This window comes from Oryzias latipes, chromosome 18, assembly GCF_053564925.1.
Source record: "Oryzias latipes strain Hd-rR chromosome 18, Olatipes_Hd-rR_3.1".
NCBI classification, from domain to species: domain Eukaryota; kingdom Metazoa; phylum Chordata; class Actinopteri; order Beloniformes; family Adrianichthyidae; genus Oryzias; species Oryzias latipes.
In genome coordinates this window covers 35,674,220-35,691,289 of record NC_136254.1, presented here as the reverse complement: position 1 = coordinate 35,691,289, position 17,070 = coordinate 35,674,220, and the positions used below count along the sequence as shown (strand labels likewise).

Sequence of the window (17,070 nt, the reverse complement as noted above, 5' to 3'; positions counted from 1 at the left end):
GTTAGCATTGCTAAAGCTAATAGCGCAAGCATTGCTAGCAATTCTTCTGAAACGGGGAGCGGTGGAGAGACTTTTTTTTTTTTTTTTTTTTTTTTAACTTGTCCTGTCCAACAGCTAGGCAAACAGATGAGAGCTGAGGGCCTCTTGTGTTGGACATATTTTATTTTAACAAGAGGGGTTATTCATCTTCAGACAAACCAAAGGAATGTCTGAATAAACCCCTTTTGTAATTGAGGCCAAAATTTATTAATTTCAATCATGTTTGAAAATCTTTGGTGTTGGACCGGACGGAAAAGGAAAGAGGGGAAGAAGAGAGAGGGACGTTAGAGAGAGGGGGGGGGTAGGAGGGTGATAATAGGAGGGGAAGGGGGGTAAGACCATGAAGCAGCATAGAGCAGACAGGTTTACTGGTTGTTTATCGTTACGGTACGGTTCAAATGTAGTACAAAAAGGGCGGGGCCTGTTCACACACACTCAAATATTATCAACACACCTGCTAGCCGCAAAAATGTCCACATGTCAACATGCACACAAAACAGATAGTGTTCACGAACGCATACCTATGCCTTTAAACCAACTAGTGTGAAATCTTTCATTCATTCAATCATGCAAACTATTAGTGCAAAGGTGAGCTAACACCTGTGCTCAGGTGAGTGTTTATGTTCTTCTAAAATGGATGGTGGAATGTGAAAAGAAGGAGGAGGAGCGCCCAGCCACCCCCACACCCATACCCCCGCCGCAGCAGCAGCGGCAGCCGGAATTCCCCCAACGCCACACGGGAACAGGCAGGGAACAACCGCCCCCCGGGCGACCAAGACCGCCACCCAGGCCAGGGCCAGCCGGACCGCCGCGAGGCCCCCAGAGCCAGATAGCAGGGAGGCGCAGAGGGAAAGAGAGCGCCGCCCCAGCCCAGCCAGGAAAGCAGCCCCCCGCCGCGCCGGAAGAGCCCAACGCAGGGCCCCACCGGAGAGGGACGCCCACAGCCCCAGACGAGCACCCCACCACCACCCAGGAGTTCCGGGCATCCCCCCGCCCCGACCCCAGGTACGAGCCAGGACCCCCCAAGGGAGACCCGCTCCGCACTCCAGGCAGCCACCCACCCGGCCCACGGTTGGTCCAGGTAGGAGCAAGGCAGGGGCCCGCCGCCCCCGCCCAGGAGGGGGGAACCCCGGGGAAAAAAGGGCGGCCCACAAGGGATGTTATAAATATGGCCCGACCAGGCTCGGCCATGTTGGAAGTTTGGCGGGGCCCAGCGCCCAGGGGCAAGGACCAGGACCCACCCCCCAGGGACACGAACACCCCCGGCTCAGGTGTAATATGAACCCCCCCACCGTGCGGAGAGAGCACCGCCGGGCCCAGGGAGCCGGCACCCAAGGGACACGGCCGCCATCGCCAAGGGGCCCGCACCCCCCACCAGGGAAGGGGTAGGGGACAGATGGACCCAGGTCCCACCTTCCTTGTAAAATGTGTGTGCGTGTATGGGTGTTTGAGAGGGTGTTTGTGTGCATGTGTGTGTGTTTATGTTTGAATGTATATATTGAAGGGGGAGGGGTGTGTGTACTAAGGGGGGTGCAGTTAAAATTGGCGAGTAGGGCACTAAGGGGACATCTCCTGATTACTCACAGTGATGTCCCCTCACCCTCCACACCAAGGGGCCCTAAATGTCTAAGGTGCGGTTAAAATTGGCGGGTAGGGTGCCAGGAGGACATCTGCTGCTTGCTTGCAGTGATGTCCAAGCACCCCCCCTACCAAGGACCCTACATGTCTAAGGTGCAAATAAAACCGAAAGAGGGGGGGCCCACTCCATACGGCAACCATAGGAGGGGGGCCACTCCCAAGTAGCCCCCCCCCAAGGCGCATCGCAGGCTAGACCCCCCACCCCCTCACCCTAATATGAGGTTATATAAGGAAGGGGGTAAGTTGGGGACAGCTGGTAGACTGTCCCCCGGTGGTCAAACAGCCGTCCCCCAGCCCACCCCCAGCAAAGGGGCCAGGGCCACCCAGCCCAGGGGCCCACCCCCGGAGGCGCCGACACCCCAGGCCCGGCACCACCCACCCCACACAGAGAGAGAGGAGCCAGAAAGCGTCGCCCCCCCCGGTGGAGAGACTCTTGAACACCAAGTGGAATCATTTCTCACATCTAAAGGGATTTCCCTGGATCTCAATACCATGGAGACCTGCCACCTGCTCCCCAGGAGAAAGGAGACGGATAAACCAGCGATCCTCATCAGGTTTGTGAATCACAAACACAAGCTAGCTCTGATGAATCAACGGAGGAATCTGAAGGGATCTGCTATCTGAACGACCATCTGACCAGAAGGAATGCTGAAATCTCCAAACATGCAGACCTCTCAGGAAGCATAAGCAGATTGGGAACACTTGGGTTAGAGGCTGCAGGATTTACGTCAAACCACTCGGTCCACGGGACCGGTCCAAGGTTCTGGTTATTAACCCCATGAAGGACTTTGAGAAGTGTTTGATCACGGACGTCTGAACCAACATGCAGTAATAAATCAAAGAGTCAAATTTAATTTCAAGAAATATGACGCCTGGATTCATCGCTTTCACCAAAAGTCTGAAATGGCCCTGATTTTAGCAGAGTTCTGACCTGCAGACAACTTGACCTCAACTTTCAGCACCGCTGATATCAGCTGAAGAAGGATACAGACCTTAATCTAATGCCTGCAGACATAACATTGAAGAGGACTATAAACTCTGTTTAAACCCAGAAGAACGGCTGTTAATCAGCAGAAGAAGGAATATCAACCTTGGACATTCGACAAATTATGGTCCCTTTTTTATTTCACAGCATTACCTTATAATTACAATAAAATTGTTTAATCAAATACTGAAGATGGTTAAAGTGATTGATCTCTAATTTTATCTCTTCACTTGCCCCAAAAAGTTTTTTTAATTATGTCTATTTTCTGATATAGTGTTATTTTTAATCATAATAATAATTTTTCTAATGACAATAATCTGAATTTTAGATAACTGATCTGTTTGTAGTATGTTAATATACAAAATAAAGTTATGTCTATTTTACGTAATTATCAAGTAATTCATCAGTGTCATGTGATTTATTGATACTTAAGCATTTGTAATGACCTGAAACTGTGTTGGTAAGGCATTGATATCAGATCAAAATTTATGTACCGGTTAATGATAAATCATGTAATAAAAACGGTTCCGGTAGAGCAGGGGTGGGATTATATAAATTCACTTCCTTCCACTCCCTTTCAAGCAATATTTAATTTTATGTCTAATTATCCTAAGTTTGATACGTCTTTCTATGAATGAATGAATGTATAAATGATGACTGTATTTTTTTGTGCATTATTCTTGCTTTGATTGCCTGAAATAAACCATTTAAATCAAATCAAAAACATTTGGTGATTATTTCGACAAAAACTGTTTGAAAAGTTTCTGACTTTTTCAGGAAAAAGAGGCTTCCTTTTGGTTCTACTCTTCGTTCTGATGGTGAGTGGAACCTCCATCAGCTTCAGTTTTCTGGACTCTTAAAGGTGAAGAGTTTCTGGACCTGTCCAGGATCGTTTGTAGGTAAACAGTAGGGCTATACAGGTGTTCAAACGAAAGACTTTACATCTACAGCATCTCCCTGATCAGATTCCTAAAAATAAAGCTAATGCCAAGGCTAAATCTAAATATGGAATAGGTGTTCCAACTGGAACACATAGTCACTGCCCGTAACCACTCCAGACAAGAAGCTTAAATCAACATATACTTTTGAGTGTACATTTTAACAGGACAGCGAAAACGATTAATGGACAGAAAACCAATAATGAATGCAGATGTTAGAATGATAAACAGGACAGAAATGTTGAAGAAATATGTACACTTAAGCCTCATTTCCACTGAGCGGTACTCATTCTTTTCCACTTGGCTTTTGGTGCTTTGTAAAGCCAATAATGTTGATTGAGAGTAGATCGCAGGCAGCGAAGACCAATACAGCTGTTTCTTGGAGCTTTCTTTTGTCAGCCAAACAACGGGGTACAACAGTAGCTTGGATGTAACTGGTCCGTTCAGTATTTCTATGGACCTACAACCAATGGGGCCCCAAAAAATGGTACAGTTTGGTCCGGCTTAATGGGTCCATTTTTTAATGGACACGCTAAAAATACTGAACTGGTCTGAAAGTGACCGTACCGTACCACTCAATGGAAACAAGGCTTCTTAGTCATCATTCTAACTTATCTTTAAAAATGTGCTTAAATGAAATTACTTTCAAAGAGTTCTGCTTTGAGTGTAAAACTGTTCTATATGTCATTATAAAGAACAGCAACTAGGATAAAAGACAAAACTGTCGAAACAGGAATTCTGCATTGATCGTATGATTAAACAACGGCTGAAAGAATGTGCACTGATGATTTACTGATTATACAATCCTTAGACTGACCAGACACTTGTGTGACTAGGGACCGCCTGAATTGCAGAAAATGAGGTGAGCAGTCAGAAGCACTTCAGAGTAGGGTAGACTGATTGTAACTGAGGTTGCTTCTGTCACTACTCTACTTGTGAGAAAAGACATACCTGGCTCCAATCTGCTTGTTTTGTCTTGTCAAATAACTTGCTACAATTGAAGCAATAGGGAGGAGCCAGAGGGGGTAGGAAAGCAATTGGGATTCGGCCTAAGTCCTTCATATATTGGAACAGAGTAGTGAACGAAAAAGCCTTGAGAAAGATTTACCAGATTTCCACTGCGTTGACATTTAACACCAAGAATCTTCCAGCTGTAGCTGTAGCATGTGCTAGTATCTGGTAGCTGGTAGTGTGAACGCTGTATGCTAAGAGTACATTCAACAAACCACATTCAGCGCATTCTTGAACCTGTTTTAAATGCCCATTGTTACAGGGTTACAGAGAGTAAAACAACAGGTCTGTCAATACTTCACAACAACTGAAAGTGCTAATGTGCTAGCTTTAATGAAAATAGTTACAAATGGATTAAATATTTTAGTGAAAGGACTACTTCGGTCTGCAGCTTCTGAATCTGCTGTTTCAATGTTCAGAAGTCTGTTTGGTTTGTTCTGATAAGGGTCCGGTTGGGTTCTGGCTCGGGTTCTCTCCAGGATGGAGCTTCATCATGTGTGTTTTCAGACAGTGGCTCTGCGTGAAGGCTTTGTCGCACAGCAAGCACTTGTAGGGTCTGTCTCCATTGTGGGTCCTCATGTGGACCCTCAGGTGTTCCGGATTTGAGGCGGCCTTCCCGCACAGTGTGCAAGTAAAGCGTTTGATGCCTAAGTGGGTATTGATATGGCTGTTGAGGGTTGACTTCAGCTTGAAGCAGCGTCCACAGTGGGAGCAGGAGTACGGTCTCTCTCCAGTGTGAATTCGTTGGTGGCTCTTCAGACTTGATTTCATCGTGAAGCCTTTACCACAGTCCTGGCAGACGAACGGCTTCTCGCTGCTGTGGGTCATCATGTGAACTTTGAGCGTTTCGTTGCAGTGGAAGGTTTTGCAGCAGATATGGCAGAGGAACGACCGTTCTCTGTCCATGTGAATCTTCTTGTGGATCCTAAGACCGTGGGGAATTTTAAAACGCTTCCCACAAACGTCACAGGCAAAGTTGCGTTTTTCAGAGTGACTCATCAGGTGCCAAGACAAACCTCGGGTGCTGGAGAGGGTCTTACCGCAGATGTGGCACTGGTTCCCGTGGTTCCTTCTGTGAGCCTGCAGAAGACTTTTCAGACCAAAGGCCTTATCACAGATATCGCACTTGAACGGCCGTTCCTCTATGTGGCTCCAGCTGTGCAAGCTCAGTCCATTCTTGGTTACAAACTTTTTCCCACAAACCTCACACTGGATGTCCACCTTTCTGGAGTGCTGGTCTAAATGTCTTTTGAAAACATAGGTATTAATAAAAGTTTTCCCACATTCCTCACACTTGTGGACTTTATCATAGGTTCTCAGATGTTCTTTCAGCTCTTCGGTGGATTCAAAAGTGTCTCCACAGACGCCACAAACTGTTTGAGGTTTATTCATGTGAGTCCACATGTGTTTGACCAAACTGCCCCGGGATTTGTACAAGAACCCACATACTTTACAGGCCCTTTTTTTCCGCTGTCCTCCTGGACTTTTATCTGTTTTATCTGCTGTTTTTTTCACCTCTTTTTGCTGCTTGGACTCCAGTTTCCATTCTGGATCCTCAGCAGAGGCATCATCTTGATCCACATCGTCCACCTCAGAGTCCCTTTGAGGTTCCTGTGAGTCTTTGGACCCAGTTTCCTCCCTGAAACCATGTGGACCCGAACTGCAGAGGAGCAAGAATCTCACATTACTTGATGAACACAGCAAAGTCTTATGTTTAAACATTTGTTCTTTCATCAGGTAAATCAATACTTTCCTCACTTCGGTTGACCCATCAGTGATGTCCAGTAAAACATAATAGAGATTGGAATAAACACAGTTGCTTTCTCCCACCCCCTCTCAAGCACATAGTCAAACTCTACTTCACAAACAATATTTAATGGATTCAATGTGTCGTGTGGGTAAATTTCCCAGGGAAAGCATTGAACAAACAAGACCATCCAGTGGGGGTCCTAGGGCAAGACCCTCCATGCTGCTGACTACCTCATAACCCATCAGAGACAATAAACCATGTCATGCCGGCTCAGACGTCACTCTACCAACCAGGTCTGCTTCAGGTCTAGGGGAACCAGAGCACCCTGATTGAAAGTGGGCTACTGGAACAAGACGGACATGGACTCAATGTGAGAACGGGTTCCTGTTGGAATGCTACTACTTAAGCAGTTCTACTCAGAGAGGTTACATGCAGAGTATGTGGAGTGTATGGATGCTTCCAAACCCACAATCAAGCCTAACTGCTAAGCAACTGGTAGCCCAATGTTCTCACATCCACAAATGACAACTCCCATCACAACTTGAGATTGAAGCGGTACAATACAATAGCAATACCACGGGAGAGCCAGAACACCAGGTCAGAGAGGAGGTTAACCAGGTTAACCATACTAACCATCCTCCCTGTCCCTGTTGGAGAAAAGCAGGCCCAGACCATGATGCTACCACCACCATGTTTGATAGTGGGGATGGTGTGTTCAGGGTAATGAGCTGTGTTGCAGAACATTTTGCATTGTTGCTCAAAAGTTGGATTTTGGTTTCATCTGACCATACACCTTTCACATGTTTGGTGTGTCTCCCAGGTGGCTGTGGGTATGCAGATCTCTGCAGATTATCCAGAGTCATCATGGGCCTCTTGGGTGCATCTCTCATCAGTTTTCTCCTTGTTTGAGCTGAAAGTTTAGACAGACGGCCAACTCTTTGTAGATTTGCAGTGGTCTGGAACTCCTTTCACATGGGCTTGCATAGTGCTCCTTGGATGTTTAAAGCTTGGGAAATCTTTTTGTATCCAAATTCTTCTTGACTTTTGACCCTAGATCCTTCAAATCTTCCTTCTTCAGCACTTCTCTATGTAACCTCACTCTTCCTCTTGGGTTCCTCTCATTCACACACATATTCTCCGTTTTCCTGCAGCTAACCTTCATTCCTCTCCTTTCCAGGACAAACCTCCACCTCTCTAGCTTCTCCTCCACCTGTTCTCTGCTCTCACTACAAATCACAATATCATCTGCAAACATCATAGTCTATGTGATTCCTGACTAACCTTGTCTGTCAGCCTGTCCATCAACATTGCAAACAGAAAGTGGTTCAGAGCGGATCCCTGGTGTAATCCCACCTCCACCTTGACCTCCTCTGTTCATCCCTACAGCACTCCTCACCACTGTCTTACAGCCCTCATTCATGTCCTGCACTGCTCTAACATTCTTCTCTGTCACTCGAGACTTCTTTATATAAAACCACAGTTCCTATCTGGATACCCTGTCATAAGTTTTCTCCAGATCTACAGAGACAGTGTAGCTCTCTTTGAACTTCTCTGTACTTCTCTATTAACATACTCAAAGCAAAGATTGCATCTGCAATGCTCTTTCTTGGCATGAAACCATCCTGCTGCTCACAAATTTTACTTCTGCTCTTAGTCTAGTTTCAGAAACTCTTTCCCATAACTCAATTGCTTGGCTCATAAGCTTTATTAATCTGTAGTTGTCACAACTCTGCACATCTAACTTATTCTTAAAAATGGGCATCATCAAACTTCTCCCACATTCAAACAAAAAAAGCACACAAAGACAAACTCGACCGGACTGCAACATGGAATGTTTAGTTTTACGTTTCTTCTTCTTTCTTTCTGTACCAGAAATGTAACACGCACCACATTCTGGACAACTCGGCAAGATTTGCACACACCTGGTACCTGGTAAAAGTGAAAACTGATCCGTGCTTTTATCTCCTCCAGACTAGACAACTGCATTGCTCTCCTTGTGGGGATTTATGGCAGCAGCCTGGAAAAGCTTCATCCAAAACTGCGCTGCTAGGGTCCTGAAGAGGAGACGCAAATTTGACCACATCACTCCTGTCCTCCAGTCACTTCGCTGGTTGCCCATCCGTTTCAGAATTCATTACAAACTCTGTCTCCTCACCTACCAATGCCTCCGTGGAACTGCCCCTGACTACCTTATTGAGCTCCTTTCCCCGCACGCCACTTCACAGCTCCACTACTTTTTGGTTGTTTTTTCTCTTTGTTATTTGTGAATTATTGTTATTCCTGTTTTATAATGTAGCGGTTTAAGATTTTTCTTCTAAATGTAAAGCACATTATTTTCAAATAAAATGTATTATTATTATTATTCGAACTTTTTTCATATATTTTTGTGAAAATTCCATACATGGATCCCTAGTTGGAGCTGAACGAAATAAGATAACGTAGGATATGACTATATAAGGAATGTGGGCGTGGTAAGCAAATGTCAATTACCTTGAACTCGGTCCAGCAACATCCTCTTCTTCTGGTACAGCATCAGTAGATGAAGGTGTGTCCTCTACTGTTGATTCGTGGGAATCTTCCATCTCCTCATTGTCCTCCTTCGGCTTCTCCTCTTTCTCCTCCTCAGATTTCCCCTTGATCTCCTCAGATGCTCCTTTGAGTTTCTCTTCAGACGTTTCCTCTGACTTCTTCTCAGCTTCTGGCCTCTGCAAGTGTTGAACGTTTCACAAACAGCATGTAAGGCTTTTAAAGCCGTTAAGCTAAAAATGGTAATAAGCAGCTGCAAAGCCATTAGACCACGCCCACAAGACGTGTACATTTGGTTCTAAATGTTCTCAGACAGCAGTGTGATGTACTGTTCTCTGTTCCTGCTTTTCCATCACGTCTCGCTCAACCAGTACCTACCTTCAGCTTGATGAAGAGGACGGTGGCCCGCGGCGCGTTGGACTTCATGCTTCTGATGATCTCCCTGGGAGCCATGGTCTTCAGCGGCAGCTTTATCAGCCTCTTACTATGGTTGAGGGTGTGGATCTCAAAGTCTTTGTCACTCTCAGCCATTGGCGGGAAGGAGGACCTGAGAAGATCCACGAATTCTGACTCTTGAAGACTTTGAGGAAAGCTGAGGTCCCGGACAATAGTGTCCTTAAAAACTAGGAGAGAAACCAAATTCATTGAGAAGATCCTCAAACGGTTCATCATTCAGTGATGAACTGGTCTGTTTGGATCCTGGAAGAAGTCTGTTAACATCCATGTCAGAATCCAGACAATCGTCTGACATCTCCAGTTATCATGCTTTTAGGAGACCATGGAAACCATGGCTATATAGTACGGAAAGTACAGTATTCCCTGCATTAGCAAAGCTAGCGCTACAACTGTTGTCAGTTTGGGAACTATCAGGACAGATTAGGATGTTCTGATGACCGCAGTTCTAAAGTCACCAGATTACCAACAGTTCTGGGCGTCCTAAGGCTAAAGACACAGAGGACTTACCAGAACTGTGCAACATGTCCATGTTTGTGTCCTGCATGAACCGAATCCTGAGGTTCAGGTGGGTTGGACTGCTTCTGGTCCGGGCTCTGTTGGGCCGGACTGGGCGCCGCTGCGGTCTGTGGGACACGGACCCAAAGTATAAACACGTATTCAAGTCCAATCAGCTCAAAGGAGGACGGTTCTCTTCTTCTAAACCGTTAAAGCAGCCGTAGGTTTGTCACCTCCTTGGGAGTTCAAAATCCGGATCCTTGGACTTTTCCCTGGAACTCGCTGAAGGCTGGACCTGTTCTGCCAGCTGCTCGTCTTCATCATTGGCTTCATTATCAAAAGCACCATCACCACCATCATCACCATCTTCGTTGTTGTTCTGAGGAAAGTGGAGCCTCACAGGGTCTTCCACGCCTAAAAACAACAGATTCATCTTTTTTGTTCCCTCTGAGACAAACCTTTACAAAAACGTCTTCAGAAAGGTCCGTCTCTACAGATTTGGTCTCTATGATCGTTCGTAACCCTTGTGCTATCCCAGGCACTTTAACGTTGGGAGTTGGGTCATCTAGACCCACTAGACAGTGCTCTGAACCTTTTTCTTCAATGATTTGTGATCTTCACTGGTGTCCATGGATTACATGAAATCTTTCCACCTTTATCCACTTTTGTCATGGTAGGGAGAACACCTCAATGGAAGGGGGGGGGGGGGTAATCTAAGATAGCACAAGGGTTAATGGACCGGTTCCGACCAGAATTGGTTCTAAGTTTTACCAGAACCTTAGTGAAGTTTACCAAAGCAAAACCATTTTCAATAAAAAAAGTTCTTTCCTTCATCTGGGGAGTCTTTTCACTCCTTTCAGTGAAACTCATCACGTCTGGAGATTTCTCTCCTCTGATTTCTCCTCTGATTGTCCAGACAGTTAAGAAAAATGAGCATCAGACGAAGATCCCAACAGGATCAAAGGAGGAAAAGAGGAGAAGCACAGGAACATCAGAGGAGAAAAAGTTCTTCTCCTTTCACCACAGCCAATTAGCTTCCTCCGTCTAACCCCGTCTGCTGCATCCTAACCTCTAACAGCAGTGACCTTCATGTTCATCTCTGGTCTTCCTCTAGACCTCTGGCAGCTCTAGACTCAGCATCCTTTTACCAATAGATTCAGCGTCTCTCCTCTGGACATGTCCTAACCATCTCTGGAGGACCAGAGGACAATCAGACAAGGGTCAAAGGGGAAGCATGAGGGAGAGACAAGGACGAGAGGAGGAACAGAGGAAGGTCACTCAGAGTATCCAGACGTTTTTCTGTCTCAAAAACTGGTGGGTGGAAATCACTTTTGAGCACATTCTACGGCTTTGTGGGTCCACAAGCTTCTAACCAGAAAACTGATGTCCTGACAGACTCCAACTCACCAGGCGGCGGTGAGAGCAGCTCCTCTTTCGGTTGTTCCGTCTGGACCGTTTCCTTGTAGCCACGCGGTTTGGGCTCCAGCGCTTTTCCCGGGACAAAGACAGAATTTTACCCACAATGGAATATGGAGAGAAAATCCACTCACTGGATGTGTGTGTGAGTCATCCTTGATTTGTAACTCAAACAAGACATTTGGTACAGTGGTGGACAAATTTGTTGGTACCCCTCAGTTAAAGAAATAAAGTCCACAATGCTCACTGAAATGACTTGAAACGTTCAAAAGTAACAATACAATAAAAGTTATTGAAAATGAAATAATCAAAATCAGCCAATACTTTTGAGTTGTTGATTAACAGAATTATTAAAAAAAAAAACGAATGAAATAGGGCTGGACAAAAATGATGGTACCTCTGTGAAAGACTGAGAACTAATTGTCCAGGGGGTCATGATGAACTTGTCCCTTAATTGACATCACAGCTGTTTTCAGACCCAGAATCAGTCAGTCTGCCTATTTAAAGGGAGACAAATAGTCACGTTGCTGTTTGGTGAAAAGGTGTGAACCACACTGAACGTGGACAACAGAAAGCCAAAGAGAGAATTGTCCCAGGACATAAGAAACACAATTATAGACAAACATGGTAAAGGTAAAGGCTATAAAACCATCTCTAAGCAGCTTGATGTTCCTGTGACCACAGTGGAACATATTATTCAGAAGTTTAAGACCCACGGGACAGTAGCCAACCTCCCTGGACGAAGAGGAAGAGGAAAATTGACGACAAATTGAGGACACGGATAGTTGGAACTGTATCCAAAGAGCCCAGAACAACCTCCAAAGACATTAAAGGTGAACTCCCACATCAAGGTACATCAGTGTCAGATCACACCATTCCTCGTTGTTTGAGCCAGAGTGGACTTCATGGAAGACGACCAAGGAGGACACCACTGTTGAAAGGAAATCATTAAAAAGCCAGACTGGAATTTGCAAAATTGCATGTTGACAAGCTACAAAGCTTCTGGGAAAATGTCCTTTGGACAGATGAGACCGAGCTGGAGCTTTTTGGTAAGGCACATCAGCTCTCTGTTGGTAGACTCAAAAATGAAGCATCCAAGCAAAAGAACACTGTCCCTACTGTGAAACATGGAGGAGGCTCAGTTCCTCCAAGAATGGCTGAGAGAAAAGCGTTGGACTATGCTGAAGTGGCCTCCTATGAGCCCAGATCTGAAACCCATTGAACATCAGTGGAATGAGCTGAAACATGCCATTTGGAGAAGACGCCTGTCAAACCAGAGACAACTGGAGCAGTTTGCTCATGAGGAGGGGGCCAAAATACCTGTGGACAGGTGCAGAAGGCTCATTGACAAACACAGAAACCGTTTCATTGCAGTGATTGCCTCAAAATGTTGGGCAACAAAATATTAAGTTATGGGTACCATCATTTTTGTCCAGCCCCATTTCATTAGTTTGTTTTTTTAAATAATTCTGTTAATCAACAACTCAAAAGTAATGGCAGATTTTGATTACTTAATTTTCAATAACTTTTAATGTATTGTTACTTTTGAACGTTTCAAGTCATTTCAGTGAGCATTGTGGACTTTCTTTCTTTAACTGAGGGGTACCAACAAATTTGTCCACCACTGTATGTATGGATCATACTCATCAACGGATTTCCTGTCAGTGAAGATAGCGGTAGGTGTGTTAAGTGTAGTCTTGTGTTAGACTTGGAGGCCAGGCTGGAGCAGTTAGAAGCGCGGCTCCGCACAGTGGAAGCTAAGCCGGCTAGCCAGGTCGTTACTCGTAGCGCGGCCGCGCCTAATCCAGTTAGCACCCCAGCGCCCTCCCAAAAGCCTACAGTCAGGTGTTATCCGGGGGCCAGAGCTGGTGACATCGAGGGGAACCATAGGATGTTAGCTCAGAGTAAGTCCAGGTTCCGTCGAGTCGTGATTCACGCAGGCGGTAATGATGCCCGACGGAGACAATCAGAGGTGGTTAAGTTAAACGTAACTTCGGTGTGTAAACTGGCTAAGACGATGTCCGACACTCTCTGGTCCCCTGCTGAACTTAGTCAGTGATGAAATGTACAGCCGCTTTTTAAGCAGGTTCAAGCTTTAGCTTATGTGCTGAAGGACAAATGAAAGGATCTCGTCATAGAAACCTTAAGGTGACAGACAGCAGTTCTCACAAGCAGAATTATGATGTAATTAAATGCGGTTTATTAAACATTCGATCCATTTCCTCCAAGTCCCTCTTAGTCAACGAGTTAATCATTGATAACAACCTCAGTCTTTTAGCCTTAACAGAAACTTGGCTCCAACAGGATGACTATGTTAGATTGAATGAAGCAACCCCCCCCCCCCCACACTTATGCTAACTATCAGAAATCCAGGATTTCAGGGAAAGGAGGTGGTTTGGCAGTAATATCACAGTCTAGCTTACTTCTCAACCCTAAAGTTAAAAATACTTATAATTCATTTGAAAGCATCATATTGTCTATAAATCACCCAAACAGGAAGACTCAAAAACCTGTTTTATTCATAATTATTTATCGCCCCCCCGGCCCGTTTTCAGAATTTTTAAACTGAGTTTTCTGACTTCCTATCAACTATTGTTTTAGATTCTGATCAAATCATAATAATAGAGGATTTTAATATTCATGTTGATGACCCCAGTGACTGTCTAGGACAGGGTGTCAAACATATGGCCAGTGGGCCCTATCTGGCCTGCCAGGTGGTTTAGTCCGGCCCACACACGAAGAGTAAAAATCGCAAAAATGTTTTAAAAAGAAAGCAAGTTTCTAGTCCATTACTGTGACGAGTTATGAATTTTCTAAAGAAATAACCGAAATGCGCAATTCCGCCACTAGGGGGAGCAAAGGAAAAGCTTAACAGGTGAAACAACATAATAGAGCCCTGCACGGGACCATTTTCTTCTTCCCGCTCCCGCCCGCGCCCGCTGAATTTTTGACCAATCCCGCCCGCTCCCGCAACGTTTGCGTTACAATCCCGCCCGCTCCCGCAATATGTATGTCCACTCCCGCCCGCACCCGCAAAACTCAGAGAATTTAGTCCCGCACAGTAATAGAGATGCATTGATTTTGTATCGTCTCCCGTCCCGCAGGAAAAAAACACGTATTTGTATTGATATTATTATAGAGATTCATGTCCCTCCTCCAGCCTCATCTTTTCATGCATTCCTCTTTGTGTAATGTGCAACTTAATTATTAAATATATTTTCACATTCCTGTTCGGTTAAAAGTGTGCGTGTGTGCGCGCCTAGACAGACGGCCTGAAGCGCGCTCTTAGTAAGAGGCGGGGCGTTGCACACCCCCAACAACAGGTTAGATGACAGAGGCCATTGGGCGTCTCTACCTGGTGCCTTCACGGAGCTTCAGTACATAAGAATCCAACAGCCGCTCAGCCTAACGTAATCCGCTATTATATATTCATGAGATATTCATGGCAGCACTGATCCCGCGGTTTTTTTTTTTTGCCTTCCGCTCCCGCCCGCAGCACAATTCAAACCGCCCAATCCCGCGAGATTTGGGTTGGGTCCCACGGGACCCGGCGGGACCCGATCCCAATGCAGCCCTCTACAACATAACTCTCTGCATGTGCCAAAAACGAAACATAACAGCTCTGTGTCTGGCTAGGCAGTAGTTTGGTTCCCTGTGAGCCTCATCACTGAAGGACGATCAGTAGTGACATACTAATGACCAAAATGTTGTCAAAAAGAAAAAAAAAAGGTTGAAGTTAAGTGCTGAGCTTTCCAGGAAAATGGAAAGCGTTTTATTTGTTCACGGAGCTGAATGCAAACCTGCATGCTTGGTATGTCATCAACAGGTTATCCAAGAACATAACATTCAGCCCCACTATGAGACTCTCCACAAAGAAAAGTTTCACCATTTGCAGTTAAGAAAAAAAAGATTTAGCAACTATTAGCTGGACCGATTAATAACCATCTGCATTTACTGCAGCCGTGACGTCAGTGATGGAGCAGTGACACCTAGCTACCTTATTGCAAACAAGTTGGAGCAAACATCCAATCCATTTTCTGATGGTGAACTTATTGAAAAAGGCTGTATGCTGCAGAAGTCTTGTGCCCCAAAAAGCAGTCGACCTTAAACATGAGTCTGTCAAGAATTACGATCAGATCGATCATACGATCAGCTGTCCCCAACTTACCCCCTTCCTCATATAACCTCATATTAGGGTGAGGGGGTGGGGGGGTCTAGCCTGCGATGCGCCTTGGGGGGGGGCTACTTGGCAGTGGCCCCCTCCTATGGTTGCCGTATGGAGTGGGCCCCCCCTCTTTCGGTTTTATTTGCACCTTAGACATGTAGGGTCCTTGGTAGGGGGGGTGCTTGGACATCACTGCAAGCAAGCAGCAGATGTCCTCCTGGCACCCTACCCGCCAATTTTAACCGCACCTTAGACATTTAGGGCCCCTTGGTGGGGAGGGTGAGGGGACATCACTGTGAGTAATCAGGAGATGTCCCCTTAGTGCCCTACTCGCCAATTTTAACTGCACCCCCCTTAGTACACACACCCCTCCCCCTTCAATATATACATTCAAACATAAACACACACACATGCACACAAACACACATACACGCACACACATTTTACAAGGAAGGTGGGACCTGGGTCCATCTGTCCCCTACCCCTTCCCTGGTGGGGGGTGCGGGCCTCTTGGCGATGGCGGCCGTGTCCCTTGGGTGCCGGCTCCCTGGGCCCGGCGGTGCTCTCTCCGCGCGGTGGGGGGGTTCATATTACACCTGAGCCGGGGGTGTTCGTGTCCCTGGGGGATGGGTCCTGGTCCTTGCCCCTGGGCCCCGCCAAACTTCCAACATGGCCGAGCCTGGTCGGGCCATATTTATAACACCCCTTGTGGGCCACCCTTTTTTCCCCGGGGTTCCCCCCTCCTGGGCGGGGGCGGCGGGCCCCTGCCTTGCTCCTACCTGGACCAACCGTGGGACGGGTGGGTGGCTGCCTGGAGTGCGGGGCGGGTCTCCCTTGGGGGGTCCTGGCTCGTACCTGGGGTCGGGGCGGGGGGATGCCCGCAACTCCTGGGTGGTGGTGGGGTGCTCGTCTGGGGCTGTGGGCGTCCCTCTCCGGTGGGGCCCTGCGTTGGGCTCTTCCGGCGCGGCGTGGGGGCTGCTTTCCTGGCTGGGCTGGGGCGGCGCTCTCTTTCCCTCTGCGCCTCCCTACTCTCTGGCTCTGGGGGCCTCGCGGCGGTCCTGCTGGCCCTGGCCTGCGGTCTTGGTCGCCCGGGGGGCGGTTGTTCCCTGCCTGTTCCCGTATGGCGTTGGGGGAATTCCGGCTGCCGCTGCTGCTGCGGCGGGGGTATTGGTGTGGGGGTGGCTGGGTGCTCCTCCTCCTTTTCACATTCCACCATCCATTTTAGAAGAACATAAACACTCACTTGAGCACAGGTGTTAGCTCACCTTTGCAATAATAGTTTGCATGATTGAATGAATGAAAGATTTCACACTAGTTGGTTTAAAGGCATAGGTATGCGTTCGTGAACACTATCTGTTTTGTGTACATGTTGACATGTGGACATTTTTGCAGCTAGTTTGAGTGTGTGTGAACAGGCCCCGCCCTTTTTGTACTACATTTGAACCATACCGTAATGATAAACAACCAGTAAACCTGTCTGCTCTATGCTGTTTCATGGTCTTACCCCCCTTCCCCTCCTATTATCACCCTCCTACCTCCCCCCTCTCGCTAACGTCCCTATCTCTTCTTCCCCTCTTTCCTTTTCCGTCCGGTCCAACACCAAAGATTTTCAAACATGATTGAAATTAATAAAGTTTGGCCTCAATTACAA

The 17,070-nt window shown here is 46.6% G+C and overlaps 1 protein-coding gene across 2 annotated transcripts in view; it reads right to left on the bottom strand.

Moving 5' to 3' along the window:
• Positions 1 to 3,729: 3,729 nt before the first annotated feature.
• The window catches only part of LOC144981190 (uncharacterized), a 21,411-nt gene continuing 8,070 nt past the window's right edge, over positions 3,730 to 17,070 (bottom strand). Inside the window, exons 2-7 of one of the 2 annotated variants that reach the window (XM_023966228.2) lie at positions 11,246 to 11,326; positions 10,072 to 10,252; positions 9,851 to 9,966; positions 9,266 to 9,510; positions 8,852 to 9,066; positions 3,730 to 6,271 (exon numbers count right to left, since the gene is read on the bottom strand). In XM_023966228.2, coding sequence (XP_023821996.1) covers positions 5,020 to 6,271; positions 8,852 to 9,066; positions 9,266 to 9,510; positions 9,851 to 9,966; positions 10,072 to 10,252; positions 11,246 to 11,326 — 2,090 coding nt within the window. In that variant the 3' untranslated portion in view covers positions 3,730 to 5,019. The remainder of the gene's footprint in view (positions 6,272 to 8,851; positions 9,067 to 9,265; positions 9,511 to 9,850; positions 9,967 to 10,071; positions 10,253 to 11,245; positions 11,327 to 17,070) is intronic. The other variant, XM_078936807.1, reaches the window with a different exon arrangement.